Below are 15810 nucleotides of genomic sequence, written 5' to 3' on the forward strand. Positions count from 1 at the left end.
TCTATTTATTAATCTGCTCAGTTTGTCACCTGAGCACTTTTATAGCCCTTGCTCTGTGTGAGTCTGATTACTTTCTAAATCTTTAACTCATTCTATCTTTTTGGTCAGCCTCTAAAGTAGAGAATGTAATTATACTCATTTTCAGTGTGAATAATACATTTAAATTTACATGTGAGGACACTGAATAACAGAGAAATGACAACTTACCCAGTCACACAGCTAGTAAGTAGCAGAAAGGGGATTAAACTGAGTCCAGGACCTGCTCCACATCCTGGCTCTTGAGAGTATCTTGTACTGTCCATCAGGGGCTACTTTCTTTCTTTCTACCTGCCCACTGTATTATTAATGAAGGTTCATTTACTCTTCATCAATATTAGTGTAGGTACATATTAATTTTAACAGTGCAGTCAGGGAATATTAAATGTCCATAACTGATGAGTTTCAAGAAAAATTGAACTGATTTTGGTATATTTCATTTAAAACTTGAGATTCCTCTGTACATGAATTCTCATTCAGAAGTTATTTTTGTTACTTTGTTGTTTAAAATATCAACCTCCAACTTTTTGAAAAATTCAACCTCAGTACTTTCAGATTTCCTGAGCATGCTTAATTTGAGTTTTTTTCTGTATCTAAGATTAGGAGTACAAGTCATATTGAGTGAGCTACCGTATGTACCTCATAAACAGACAAGCCACCAAGAAAGTGGAGTTTAATATATGAAAAGTATACAAATATGATGCATTTCTGGATTGAGATATAAGCTATTATCTGTAATTTCTTTATATAAAATCCCTTCATTCTCAAGAAAAATAAATAAAATATCCAGCAGAAAGAAAATTCATTGAGACTGACCACAAGTACCAGGAATCCTGTAATGGGCATTTGATGCTTCTTGTGTCTAAATTGTCAACCATGCTTTTCCTGGGATTGACTTTTGGTATTATTGATGAGTGGACTATCTGCTCAGCATTCACATTAGTTTTGGAAGATGAACCTAAATAAGGTAAAAATTCAAACTCCATCTGCCATCAGTCATTCAGCAAGATGGTTTTTCTCTGAGGAGCCAACCCTTTCACTTATGTTTAAATGAAGGGCATGCTTATCCTGCAGAAACCTCAGTCCACTTTAGAGCACTGCTAATATCTGGTGACAAGCTATGAAGTGCTAGTGCTTCCCAGGCACCTGTTATCCACTCAATGTCCTATATGGTATAGCAGGATCCCAATTAGCAAAAATCGGTGAAGAGTCAAACATAATATTAGCTGAAGAATACTTTATTTAAATTGTACTACAATTGTACTTCATTTAAATTGTACTGAGGATAAAATATATGAAAACAGGGTTGCTACATCTCAGGAAAGAAACCTGAAAGTAAGAATTGGTTCAAAATATATACCAATGGGCTGATCATATGGACTATGTTCCAAATGAGAACTGCTTCTCTCTCTCTCTCTCTTTTGCCCTCTCTTTATGATTTTATTCTAGACCTAAGTATGACTTATGGCTTCTTTCCACAGCTCTGGGGTAGATTCAACAGTATATTTTCCAGATCAGCACATCAACTTCAGATCTGTGACACCGGCCAGGCAGCCTGAATCAATTAACCTGAAAGCTTCAAAGAGCATGGACCTTGGTAAGTGAGGGGGAGGTGACATCCAGGTCAGCTCTCCAGCCTCAGCCCATCTATCTTTCCAAATGTCCGGGTCTTGTTTCTTTAACTCAAAGGTCTGCAGAAGCCTGGAGGATGGGACTGGTCATCCTATCTTCCTATCTGTTCTCACACACTCAATTACCCTCTTTGTAAAAGCAAGAGTGATGACTTATTCTTATTTTGTGGTCCATAAAATGTCCTCCCTTTATTAGGTCAGAAAAACATGATTCCTTCTGGAGGTTCTGAATGCCACAAGCATCTTTAACTCACTTGCATTTGTATTTGCCCTCTGGCTTCTGCCAGTGCATTTCATTTCAAATGAACCTACCTGTTTCAGGGCCTGGGAAGAAGATGTGGTTAAATGGTGCTCTCCATCCTTCTTTTGTGTTCTGCATATGTGATGGATAGGGAAGGCAAAAATGAAGAAGATCCCTCTCTTCCAGTGTCCATCCCCTATGACACTGAAGGGTCACTTGGGTTTGCCAGATGGAGAGTGTCAAGGTACCTGGGCTGTCCTGAACAACCTCATCAGTATTCTGAGCACCATGGATATTACTGGATGACTGTCGGCTCTCAGGGCAGACCAAAGACCCATGTCAACAGTGTTCTCCAGGCACTGGGACATGGGTCCTGGAAAGACATTCAGACATCTACTGCTGCCCTCCCATGGGCTCTTAGTACAAAATAAAGTCTTAACAAAATATCCCTTGCTTCCTGAATACTCAGAGGCCGACCTCTGCAACTGTTTTTTTTCTTGAGGCATATTACAGTTTTCATTAATAGCCACAAGAAAATAGAATAATCAAAACTGAGTGCTCTACCAAACAACCTAATAAATAGTGCTTATCTGCTGTTCATTTACAAGAGTTCAAGAAAAGGCTCAATCCTGATGAAATGAGAAATTGATTCTATTTTTTATGAATTATCCAAATCACTGGGAAGCACTTGCTCTCATCACCTATAGTGAGAGACAGACAGAAAACCTTAACAAGGGAGCTACTTGAACACTGGTCTGAAGGGTGTTTCTCAAGCATGGATCTCTGACAAACCAGAGGAGTAATGTGTGACAATGACATTAGTTATTACTAAAAATGTATTTTTATAAATTGCTTGATAAACATTTCCTCTTCTGTCTTCTCATTTTATCTATAAAGAAGATGAATGGACAAAATTGCTCTTAATTTCAGGATGGGGCGGGACCATGTTACTTTTTTTCATTTAATTAAAAAATAACAACATAAATTGTTTCCTATGAATCATTTCTGCTCTTATTTCTTATTACAGAAAACTTTATTTTTGAGAATTTTTTCTTTTAAATTGAAATCACATTTGTAAAATATGTATAGTTAGCAGTCTTCCATTGCATTTTCTTGTACATGTACCACAAATGACAGCAATAATAATAATGTTTGTTCAATTTACAAAATTGGACAGATGCTGGGTTATTTTTTTCAGGACACAAGTACCACACTAAAAGCATTGGCTAAAATGTACCATGCAGCAGAAGATTTAATAACATGCTATAGAAACATTTTTAGAGTAATCATCCAAGTTTAGCCCCCCTCCAAGATGTACCAATTTGAAGCTAATAGTTTTTCAAAAACTGAGGGCAAGCATTCTAGAACCATCTGGTTCCTACTCCCTAGAACAGACAAAGGAGTGAGCTTAATAAATGTGTTGACTTTCCACTGGATACACTCAGGTGATACCCCAATGATACACATTTGGAAGTATCTTTCCTGCTTGATTACGAAAGTAGAATATAGTTGTAGTTTAGTTCTCCATATACCACCCTGAGCTAATATAATGTTTATCCATGCCATGTTGGATTTCTTTCGTTGTGAATGAGCCTTGATTTAGTTTGATTTTCTTTTCCCTTCGGATGGAATTTAAACTTAATTAAAGATTTTATTTTGAGTTTGTGGGTGTTTTTGTCCATTTATATTATTTCCTACTTTGCAGTTTACTTTTTTCCAGTGTTTCTATTTGTCAATTCTTTTTCTCTTTTATTTTTAGACTAGTGTATGCATGCTGCAAATAATTTATTACAATTTGTTGTCTTCTTAGCTTGATTTTGATATCCTTTACTATAAAAAGCTTTAGTCTCAGAGTCAAATACTTCCATCTTTTCTTTTGATTTTTGATTTTATGTTTGTCCCATTTACTTTCTTCTAGATCCTTTTTTTAAAGTTAAGCAATCTACATTGTATTTTATTCACAGTGTATGAAGTAGGAGAATTTTTCTCCAAAATATAACAAATTATTAATAAATTTATTGAGTTTTCCATCCTTTCCCTGTTAATTTAAAATGTAGTTTCATTGAATATTAAGTTCCCTTATACACATAAATGGGTGGGCTTATAGACATGCTAGTCTATTTATATATTAATCTGCCCTGTGCTGGCATCATTCTGTTTAAAGTATCATGCTATTACTTTGTGCTTTGATTTACATATAGGATAATCTTTCTCTGATTTTCCTTTGTAAAAAGAAACCTATTTTTTTCCAAAGTAAAATCAGCATCAGTTATTGAAATTTTAAAGGTTACACAGGAGTGTTTACTGTGTGTGAGTGTATGTGTCTGTGTGTCTGTCTGTCTGTCTATCTTCCTGCCTGTCAGAGTGACTGTTAATTATAACATTTATTACTGGATCTTGATAAAAAAAAAAACACTTTATCAAGTGAACTAAGCTTCCTTGTATTTCTCACTTCTACATTTTTTTTTCATCTGTCCCTTTTTTGCTCTAAGTCAGAGATGGACATTGAATTTTAGTAAGTAATTTTAAGGATATAATATATAGCATGATCAAATATATTTTCATTTTCATTAATAAAATACAAGCAGGTTGCCTAACAGATTCCATGATATTAATCTTTGTTTCTTTCTGAATAAATCTAACTTTCTCTGTACTTGAAGTATCCATTCGGTTAACTACAGATATGTGTATTACACCCTGCTAGAAATGGCCACCATGGGCTCAGTGCTCTCAGAACAGCTTTTCTCAGTGTTATCAATTCCTATATACCCCTTACAGATTTTTCAGAGGCTATTTTGCCCCATAATTTCTGCTAGTGGATATATGGTCACGTGTAAGACAGATCAGAAGTGATTAGAATGATAAGTAAAAGGAAATTTATTTTTAAATAATTGGGTATAACTATGCTTATTCAAAGGGGATAGGGTGTCATTTAAGGGACTGGGTTGATACTTCTGGGTTTACCAGAAAATCAATCTCTCCTACTAATTGTAGACTTTCCTCTATTTATTTAAATTACCAGAATTACTATGTTCTGTCTGCATCCCTTTAATTTGTTCATAATTGCGCTTGTGTGGGTGTTGAGTTGGAAGCTCTTAGAAGCTGAATAACACAGCTGCCTTTTTGGCCTTTGGCATAGGGTTTCCCCCCAAAGAGCTGCCCCTGTTGGCAGCATGCCAGGGAGTTACATTCAAAGACTTTTTGATGAGGCATAAAAATCTTTAATTTCCAGGCTTGGTGTTTTATGACCCCATAATACTCCTTAAGAATTAGTCTCAATTATTCAAGGGACAGCACTTCAGTGTTTGGGCCCCTTTGTTGACCTAGTCTATAGCTCCATTCAAAGTTAGGTTTAAAACACTATTTCCCATAAGATTTTTTTTTTTTAAGAGTTTTCTTTCCTGTTTCCAATTGTGCTCAGACTCCTGTTTCAGAGGGCGCCTGTGACACAGTTAAGACTAAGGGCAGTGCAGATGGAAGATGCTGGCCAGCTGTCCCGCCTCTGTTCAATGAGAGGAAATGAGCCTACAGTGATGCATGAGGCATTTAGATGAAATGTTAGCAAGTTTCCTGACATCAGTGAAGATTGTTAACATTGCATGTTCCATAGTCTCTTATTTAAAAAGAAAAAAATATGTCCCTAAAACTCAAGAGAGAGATTGGCTGATTGTCTTTCCAGATCTGTGATTCTGCATTTTTATTTTCTGTTAGTTGCTTGTTCTACATTTATTTTTTTTAAGTTAGAAAATGTTTGTAGATACCCGCAATTGAAGTAAAAATTATGACTCATATCTACAAAGGTAAATATTTGGAATACAATACTTTCATGCATGTCCAATTTTCCCTTTTAGTAATTTGGCATCTTTATTATCAGATCAAAGATGAGCATTAGAAAAGTTAATTAACCCCACCCCACTATTCTAAAACTTTGTTTTATTATTTTTATAGTGAAGAACTTCTATATGCATTCTTGATAATAAGATAATATGAAATTATTATCTTGATAATAAGAAAAACATCCTGAAGACTGAATACATAGAATTTTTATAAAATTATATATTCTGATAACTCTAATACTCATTTATCTATGTATGTTGCATATCAATATATTTTAATATAGATGCTAATTTATATCCATGGCTTTTCTTTATTGTCCAGTTATGAGCAATACCTCTGTAGATGTCAAAATCTGAATCAGATACTGCTATAATAGACTATAAGTTTGACTTTAAAAGCAAAAACGAAAACCTATTTGGTAAGAAAAATTAATAGTAACAATAAAAGTGTCTAGTTATCTTGTAAGTCACCAAGGAAGTGCACAAGAACATAGTCAAATATATGCCCTATGCTGTAGGAAGACAAAATTAAGAAATTATATTCATTCATTAAAGAAATATGTATTGAGGACCTACTATGTGCCAGAAGTACACTAAATACTGGGGATTCAGTTAAATCAGCCAGAGACATGGTGCTCGCTATTATACCTAGATCAAAACCCTAACAGGAAGGCATACCCAAGAGTTAAGAAAAGATTTCCAAAAGGAAATTCTGATGTTGTGATGATAACGTATCTCAGAGAGCAAGAAATGTAGAGGCACCTGAAGATACTGTCGTAGTTGCCTCAAGAATTCACTGATAACCTTGGCTGTGTGGAAAAGAGGAAGAGAGGAGCAAATGGTAAGAAAAGAAAAGTAATTTAGAAGAATAAATTCAGGAAGAGCTAAGAAGCTGTATGAGCTGAGGCTCAAAGCCTAGCAAGAGAGAATATGAGGTGGCCCATGGTTCAGAACTCCTGAAAGAAGAGCCACCTGGCTCCAGAGTTGATTTTACCTGCATGCAGCAAGAAAATGCTGTTCAAACTGGAAATGCAGGACTTCCCAGGAATGGAGGTCAAGATGGTCGTCATCTCTGTGAATCTGCTGTCTTCGATTATTAGAAATTGCCAAGCATAGATAGGCCTTGCACTGGAAGCCAGGGAGCAAATTACCAATTTTTACAGAAATGAGTTTCAGACATGACTAACAATCTCAGTGTTAATCCTGAGAAGATTTTCATGTTTGTGAAATGAAATTAATAAATAAGTACATGGTGATCACCAGCAACCTCCGTGGAGTCTTAATTTAAATAACTTATATCTCCTTTCCTTTTTGATAGGATTTCTAGACTGGCAAAATAAGAAAAGTGTTATAATTATGGGTCATATTGATTTTTACAAATTTTTATATTATATTGATTTTTCAGTTTGTTTTCTGATTGAGATTGATGGTTCAAATTATACACAAAGCTGTAGGTATAACATTAGAATGCCTTTTCCTGATATGTAGAAATTGGTGGCTTATCGTAAACCTGCCAGAAATTAAACAACACATACCCAAATACTCTGCACTTGGCCCTTCTCATTGTATTCCAATAAAGCTCAATAGAGTTTGATGAAGAGTGGATCCATGTGTAATTTGAATGGTGGTGTGGCACACAATCTTACTACATTTTCAGTACTTGCTATCTCAGAGAATCGGGTAATATGTTAGAGCGACAGAATTAGCACTCAGATGATTTCTCCAGAATTAAAGAAGATGGAATTTAACAAAGTATGATATATTCATCTGATGAGTGTTTATTGGATATGCCATATGCCAGGTAAATAATACAAAGCCTCAATTCTTATGGCATTTTCATTCATGTTAGACAAATAGATGGTAAAGTTGCATGCAGTGAATAAATAATAAAGTTTCAGATGGAAATAATTTCCTAAAAACCAAATTCAGGTAGAAACAAAGACTGAAAAGGGAAACTATTTTTAATAGAATGGTGAAAGATGACATCCTGAAGTCAGTTTGTCAAAAAGATCAATTGTACAAGCATAGGATTCAGGAGAGTAGGCTTAATATTAATTACTTAAGAAGCCCCTGTTTTTAGCTGCTTGCCTGACACAGCCACCCCCAAAGCTACCTCTGTGTTATCTGACCAAGAAAGAGAAAGGCTCTGCTCTATCCTGATCTGTATTTAATTCTGGGTTCAATATTTTAATAGATGTAAAAACAGTACAAAAGGCATTCAGTTATTATTGAGAGGCCCAGAAACCATATCCAATGAAAAGCAGTTGAAAGAAATAAAGATATTATGCCTGGAAGAGAGATGACTTAAGAAGCGTAGGAGAGCTCTCCTTAGATATTTTCACAGCTGACATTGAAAACTCAAATTTATTTAAAACTGAATGCACACCCCAAATGACTCAAGCAATGAAAACCACATCAGAAGATGAATCAAGTTTACAAACTTTGAAATCTAGGAAGATATTAGTGATGGAAAACTGAATTCTGGTTTGTGGCATGTTTGATATGAAAGAAAAAAATATGTATAAATTAAAACAGCTCGTGAAGACTGAGATGCAAGATTCAACAACCTTATGGAAAAGAGACCATGGTATATTTTTCAGTGTTTAGGAGAAAACTGCAGTTGGGCCAGCACACAGGGTCAACCTTAGGCACCTTTGGCAAGAGGTGAATTCACAGTGTTACAGGACCCCCACCCAAAGCAGGCCTCTTTCAAAACGTTAAGATTAGCAAACATTAGCTACATTAGGATTAACGAAAACCTTGTGTATAATTAAATTCTGGATAATTGCTACATTTGAAAATGAATTAGTATTAACCAAATGTAGACATAAAGATGACTTTCCTAGATCTGTAAGTAGATGATTATTTTAGATGTACCAAAATATGCAGATTCTGCTTAAAATTTGTTAAAATTATTATTTGGGTTGGAGGCAAAGGTATAATGATGGTTTTCTATGTCTCTCCCTCTAAGTTCTTATGGACCCTACTTTTCATACTCCTTAAGAAATATATTTTCAAGATAAATTTGACTATGTTTGTTGTTACTATTAATTAGAAAACAATGACTATTGTGTGAAAATGGTGCTTCTATATTGCTTTCCATATTTCCAGACTTGCCTGAAAGTTGTGGTGCATTCCAGCCCACCCGTGTCAGACTCCCTCTAATGAATCAACACCCACAAATGCCCTAAATATAGTTGCTCTCATTTGCCATTTGTTGAATGAATGACTCATCTGTCCCCACCTGGAGGAAAAAAAAAAATTCTTTGAAGCAAGGACTTGGTGACTAGAGAATAAGGGAATTGGTATTGGTTTTAGCAATAGTAGCAGTCACGGGAAAGCTGCTGGTGTTGTTAGATGGAGCCGCTACATCTACAGTTTTCTGGTAATTGGTGGTTGACTTAAATTGTCCATATAAGTAAATTCTCCATGAATATGCATTATGAAACACTGTGAAAAGTTCACCTGTGGATTTGATATGTCGATCTTTAATTCAATCATGGAGTCACAGATGGTCTAGAGTGTTGCCATGCAGTTTTTCACTAAGATTATATTTTCTCCAGCTGAGGGATTGGTTGGTGGAATATGTAGATAATTTAAAAATTCTCTGCCTGGAAGAAAAAGTCAAGGCTCTATTTTCCCATAAGAGATATAAAGAGGACTATAAAGTCTAGAAGTGTTTGTAACTGAACCTTTGGCTATTTTGCCAATAGCCAACCCATGCAGATTTTTATTAAATTGACCTCTGTATATTTACAGCATTATTTGTGCTCTGAAGGGAAATCTTGATCAATGGGGAAACTTCCTTATCTTTTAAAACTGAAATGTCCTGGGCTTTTTTTTTTTTTTAAACTTGAGTTAGTATAGGTATTGCTTTCTTCCTTTTTGTGCTTCAATTGAAACTCTCCTTCTAAGACTCTTAAGTCTTTAAAATGAAGTCAGATATGAACTTTTCCTGCTCACTTGCCTTTGTTTCACAAACCATTGTTCATACTTAAATGAAATTCTGTGTTTCTTTTAAAAGAACCTTTATATTAATATGAGAACATCTTCATAAAAATATGAAGCTGAGAAAGCTATTCAAAGAATGGAACAAAATACTTAAATTCTCCTTGAAAAAAAAATGAACCTAATTCACTCTCATTGTTTTGAAGTGACAGTTTCATTAGTGGAAAATATTATATTTAGTACAAAACTAAATATTACCAATAATAAAATGTAAGCCGTGATATAAGAAATATATGTTAAATAAAATTTGTCATTCTCATAATTATCTCTTCTGATTAGAATTCTGAATGATTAAAATTTTCTATTGGTAATATTTTAATCTTAGGAAGAGATTAAAGCTATTGTAGGGAGTTGCATTTCTTTCATTTTTAGGTGAATATGTGTAGTTTTTTCTTTAAAATGCAAAACATCTTTAGTCTTGTATATTTTATTCTCATGTATACATATCTTTATTCTTATATTCTAATTTTTTCCTAAGATTGATTGTACCAAACATATGCTTTTAAATTTGTGTAAGGAACAGTCTAGCCTAAACATTATTCTGTGTCTTTGCTCCTAGAAACATTATATTTTAATTGTAAAATTTGCTTTTGAATAAATGGAGCATGATTCACTTATATTATTTGCCACAAAGGTTCTTTCCAATTCTTTATTCTTAAGAATAGCAATGCTCCTACTACCCCTAGTTTTTCTAATGTTTTGAAGATGAAGGTGTGCTGTATTTTGTCATATTCTTTTTCTGCATCTATTGAGATGATCATATGATTCTTGCTTTTAAGTCTATTAATATAATGAGTTACGTTTATTGATTTCTTTATGTTGAACCAACCCTGAATCCCTGGGATGAACCCTACTTAATCGTGGTATACTATCTTTTAAAATATGTTTTTGTATGCAATTTCTCAGAATTTTTTTGAGAATTTTTGTATCTATGTCCATCAGGTATATTGGTCTAAAGTTTTCTTTCCTTGATGTGTCTTTTTCTGGTTTTGGTATCAGGGTGATATTAGCCTCATAGAATGAGTTTGGAAAGGTCCCCTCCTTTTCTATTTCATGGAATACTTTTAGGAGTACTGGGTTAATTCTTCTTTGAAAGTCTTGTAGAACTTGACTAAGAATCCATCTGGATCTGGGCTTAAAGAAATCAAAAAACTCAATACCAAAAAACAAATAATCCTATCAATAAATGGCCTAAGGAACTGAACAGACACTTCACAGAAGAAGAAATACAATCGATCAACAAATATATAAAAAAGTGTTCAACATCTCTAGCAATTAGAGAAATGCAAATCAAAACTACTCTTAAGATTTCATCTCATCCTTGTCAGAATGGCAATCATCAATAACACAGGCAACAATAAATGTTGATGAGGATGTGGGGAAAAAGTTACACTCATACATTACTGGTGGGAGTGCAACCACTATGAAAAGCCATATGTGATTCTTCAGAAAACTTGGAATGGAACCACCAAGAAAACTTGGAATTTGACCCAGCTATTCCACTCCTTGGTTTATATCCAAAGGACTTAAAATCAGCATTCTACAATAATGCAGCCATAACAATGTTTACAGAAGCTCAATTCATAATAGCTAAACTATGGAACCTACCTAGGTGTCCTTCTATAAATGAATAAAGAAAATGTGGTATGTATACTCAATGGAATATTACTCAGCTTTAAAGAAGACTGAAATTATGACATTTGCTAGTAAATGGATGGAGTGGAGAATATCATGCTAAGCAAAATAAGCCCCAAAAATATAAAGACCAAATGTTTTCTCTAATATGTGGATGTTAATTCACAATAAGGCAGGGGGCACTAGAGAGGAATAGCATTACCTTAGATTAGGTAGAAGCATGAAGGGAGAGAAGGGAAGGGATGTGGGGATAGGAAAGATAGTAGAATGAAAAAGACATTATTACTTTCTTTATATATTTGACCGCATGGCCAATATGATTCTACAACATGTACCCTCAGGAAAATGAGAAATTATATCCATCTATCTATGATATATCAAAGTGCACAAATGCATTCTACTGTCATGTTTAACAAATTATAACAAATTTTAAAAATTAATTTAAAAAATTAATTTAAAAAAATTGCAATTCATGAAGCCTACTAAGGTATCAACCTCTGTAAACAATCATGATTATTTCATCATTGTAAGTTTCTATAATTCTTTGTGCAGAATGATTTAGCCAGGTATGGTATCTCATGCCTATGATTCCAGCAACTTGGGAAGCTGAGACAGGAGGGTCTCAAGTTCAAGGCCAACCTTAGCAATTGACCTCAAAATAAAAAATAAAAAGAGCTGGGGATGTGGCTCAGTGATAAAGGATCCCTGAGTCAAATCCCCAGTACCTATCCCCCAAAATAAAGGATTTAAGGGTTTTGATTTATATGACCAATTATCCTCCAGAAAAGCAATTTGGTTCCTATTAACAGAATTTGAAAGAAAATGGGTAACTTTTTTTTTTCATTTTGCAGATTTTATAGGTTTAAAACAAGCATTTTATTTTACTTTTAAAATTGCTTCTGTGTTTGAACATTTTTTTTATCTATTTCACTGTACATCTTCTATGGTAAATCATCTGAGCACTTTCTTTTTAAGGTTAGAAATTTTTAAATTAAATATCACTTTTTGCAAGTAAAATGTTATTCTACATTAAAGGTCAAGTTTCAGCCCTTGCTCACAGGGGAAAACAGATATCACTTTCACTTTCCCAATGCTAAGTATGTTACTTGCTCCAAAGTACATATTAATTAGTACCTTTGTGTCTCTCATTAAATGGTTAGAAACTGTCTAAACATGAACCAGAAGCAGAGTCGGATTCAGACTTATTTACAACAAAAACTGCTTAATCTGTGGCAAGTCAAACAATCTTTTTGGAAATAATTGACTTTTATTTGTTTGTTGGAACACTAAAACTACTCTCCTGAACCTCAAGTGAAGCATTTCCAGCTGCTTTAGGGTACCTTAGAACAAGGCTAGCATCACTATAAACACTTACTCTGCTTGTATAATGCTGAAAAGATATATAATGCTTGAAAATGCAATTTCAGTTCCATGTAAAATTCATTCATCCATCTCTTCCTTCCTTCCTTCCTTTATTCATTCATTGAACAAATATTTATTGGTTGCTTCTTCAAAGTACTGCTCTAAATACCTGCAACAGACAACAACCTCTTATTTCTATAGCTTACCTTTCTTAAGCAGAAATACTCACATGAACACAGTTTGAAAGATTAGGTACATAAATGGTAACAGCACAATAAGTGAATGAAGGTGCTGGAAGGATATCCAGTATTACAAAAATCATTCTACAAATTGTGGAAGGAGGAAACATGTATAGAAAGACTAATGTTCTAATACCCATTTGGTTTGCAGTGTTCATAAGAAAAGGTAACTAGGAACTCGATGCATGAAGGTATGAAAATTAAAGTGAAAATTAAAATAGAGATCAAATTGGAAACTGACTAATCAAAAGTGATAGTTTTAAGTGAGCTGGGAATATGCCATCTACCCTCTGATGATCCAGCAACTGACTGACATAATCCCCAATCCCCAAACACTTCAGCATTGTCTTGGAAAAAAAAATCATGAGAACCTGCGGTGGTTTCGGCTCAAATTCCTTTAAAGTCAAACAATGATATATCAAGGAATTGGAAAATATTTGGGCCATTTAAAAAATTTGGAAAAAAATTAGCACCCAAAGTGAGTGAAAAAATGGCTATATCAGAGCCTTCTCTTTTTATTTCCAGCTTTGTTAAATCATTAGTTGCCAGATAAATAATCCCAGTGCTTTCTCTGTACCCAGAGGCTTCAGGAAAATAACAGTGGCCAAGTCCTCTAGCTTTAGACCAGCAAAGCAACCTTATGGAAGATTGAAAACTATTTGTAAGTAGAAACATAGATGTTCAAAAAATTTGCTTGAAAGTTGATAGACTGAATATCTTAGTAGTGTCTTGAGTGACAAGGAATGATCAAATAAGTTTGGGAAACACATGTAAACAAAGATCAAAGAGGCCCCTTAAATTTGGGATTGCTTCCAAACCTTTCACGTGTTTTATGTATGCTGCCAGGCTTCAAGATATAACTTCAAGATATAACCTGTGCAGCAGTCCTCAAATTCATTTGATCACAGTAACTTTAAGTATGGAGTAGCTGATAGATCTAGTGCTCCGAGGAATGTCCTTGGCAAAGAGAAGGTGCGAGTGTGTTTGTGAGGTTTGAGGGTGATGCAGAAGGACTGCCAGCAAACCGGGACATGTGGGGCCATGCTCAGGGTGCAGTCTGCAAGGCAATCTCCAGGGTAGAGAGGCGTCCACAGTCACTGAACAAGTAGGAATTAGTTGCAGAGCAGCATGAGCAAGCAAGGCTGTAATCAACCAAGCACGAACTGACCGTGGAGCGTGCTAACAGAATGTGACTAACTGCGCTGCAGCAAGCCTCTGAAGAGCAGCACATGTACTGTAAAATGAACTTTAAGATGTTGCTGTCCATGGCCCCATGGTAGAAAGATTGAATTCCTTAGCCCCACTGCTCAAACTCCCCTGCCTGATAATCTAGACTATGAAGAGGAAAAGCACTAAAGCACTAGTAGTAACTATGGGACCATAGTTGTTTCTGATTTAGTCAGCTTTTTCACTGCTGTGACCCAAAGACCTGACAAGAACAATTAAAGAAGGGAAAAATTATTTCAGAGCTCAAGGTTTCAGAGGTCTTAGTTCATAGAAGGCTAATGGATCCCAAGGTTCCATTCCTTGAGATCGAGGTGAGGCAGAACATCATAGTGGCAGAGTGTTCTGGAGGAAAGCTGCTCAGGACATGGCACCAAGAAACAGGAAGAGACTAAGCTCAGCTCATAAAAAATATGCCCCAAAGGCACAACCCTCATGACCTACCCCTCTAGCTACACCCTACCTGCCTACAGGTACCACTTAGTACCTGATTAGGTTAAGATTATCATAACCCAATGATTTCACCTCTTTCTTGCGTTATCTCAAACATAAACTCTTGGGGGACACCTATATCTAAACCATAATAATAGCTAATGTTTTTTGAGCCCTTAGTGTGTGCTAGGCAGTTTTTCTGCACAGGAATTTCAAAGCCATATGCATGAATCTGTGTTATGTTAATATACTGAAATATCCAACACAGGCTACTTACGATGTAAAGAAAGCTTTATTTAGTTCACATTATTGGTGGGCCCTATGGGTCTGGCCCCTGGGGAAGGCAGTGTGTGACAATGGCAGGAGCTCATGTTGCAGTGAATGGTCACGTCTTCAACTAGAGCAGAGAGAGAAAGAAACCAGGTCTCCCCAGTCCTCTTCCAGGGTATGCCCCCAGTGACATAAGACTTCCCACTAGGCCCCACCTCTTAAAGGTCCACAGCACCTCCCCATACTGTTATCCTAGGGACTCAGCCTTTATCATGGACCTTTGAGGGACACTCAACACCCCAAATCATACCACCAATGGTACAGATCATGTAATCAGGATATAAAAAGATTGACATGTAGGGTGTCATAGCTAATAAGTGATAGAGTCAGGATTTAAACCCAGGCACATTCAATTTTGATGGCTAGTCTCCAAATCGTTATGACTTTCTGTTTCAAAGGAGGCTTGTTAACTTCCTAGTCTTACCTCTAAAAATAGAAGACAGATTCTCTCTTCTATTTAAATTATATCTTCCATTCAGGACCCATTCAAGTGTTGCCTGCTCTAGGGTGCTGTCATCTTTTTCTAGCTCTTTCTCTGAATTCTTGAAGCAGTAATCATTGATACCAGTAATTTTAGCAAAGAATTGCATTCTCTTTTGGATACCTACCAGGTGAGAATTTTTTTTTTCTCACTTCTATCAGATTACAAGCTCTGACAGGGTCATGCTTTATATTTCTTGTGCACCTCTTCTCACCACTTTGTATGTGTAGGTGCCAAGTATGTCCAGGATGGTTGGATGAATGGATGGTCTTAAAGCAATATGACTGCAATCTTAGAAACCCCATTGATCTCTGTGATTGATCTGGCTGATCTCACTAAGTTGGCAGACCATCTT

General features: G+C 35.4%; 1 protein-coding gene across 2 annotated transcripts in view; it reads left to right on the top strand.

Moving 5' to 3' along the window:
- Pard3b (par-3 family cell polarity regulator beta) overlaps positions 1-15810 on the top strand; it is a 978588-nt gene that overhangs the window by 590390 nt on the left and 372388 nt on the right. For both annotated transcript variants that reach the window (XM_040294778.2, XM_005335090.5), the window contains exon 15: positions 1518-1633. In XM_040294778.2, the coding sequence (XP_040150712.2) occupies positions 1518-1633 (116 nt within the window). The remainder of the gene's footprint in view (positions 1-1517; positions 1634-15810) is intronic.

Source organism: Ictidomys tridecemlineatus, chromosome 7 (assembly GCF_052094955.1).
Source record: "Ictidomys tridecemlineatus isolate mIctTri1 chromosome 7, mIctTri1.hap1, whole genome shotgun sequence".
Classification (NCBI taxonomy): Eukaryota; Metazoa; Chordata; class Mammalia; order Rodentia; family Sciuridae; genus Ictidomys; species Ictidomys tridecemlineatus.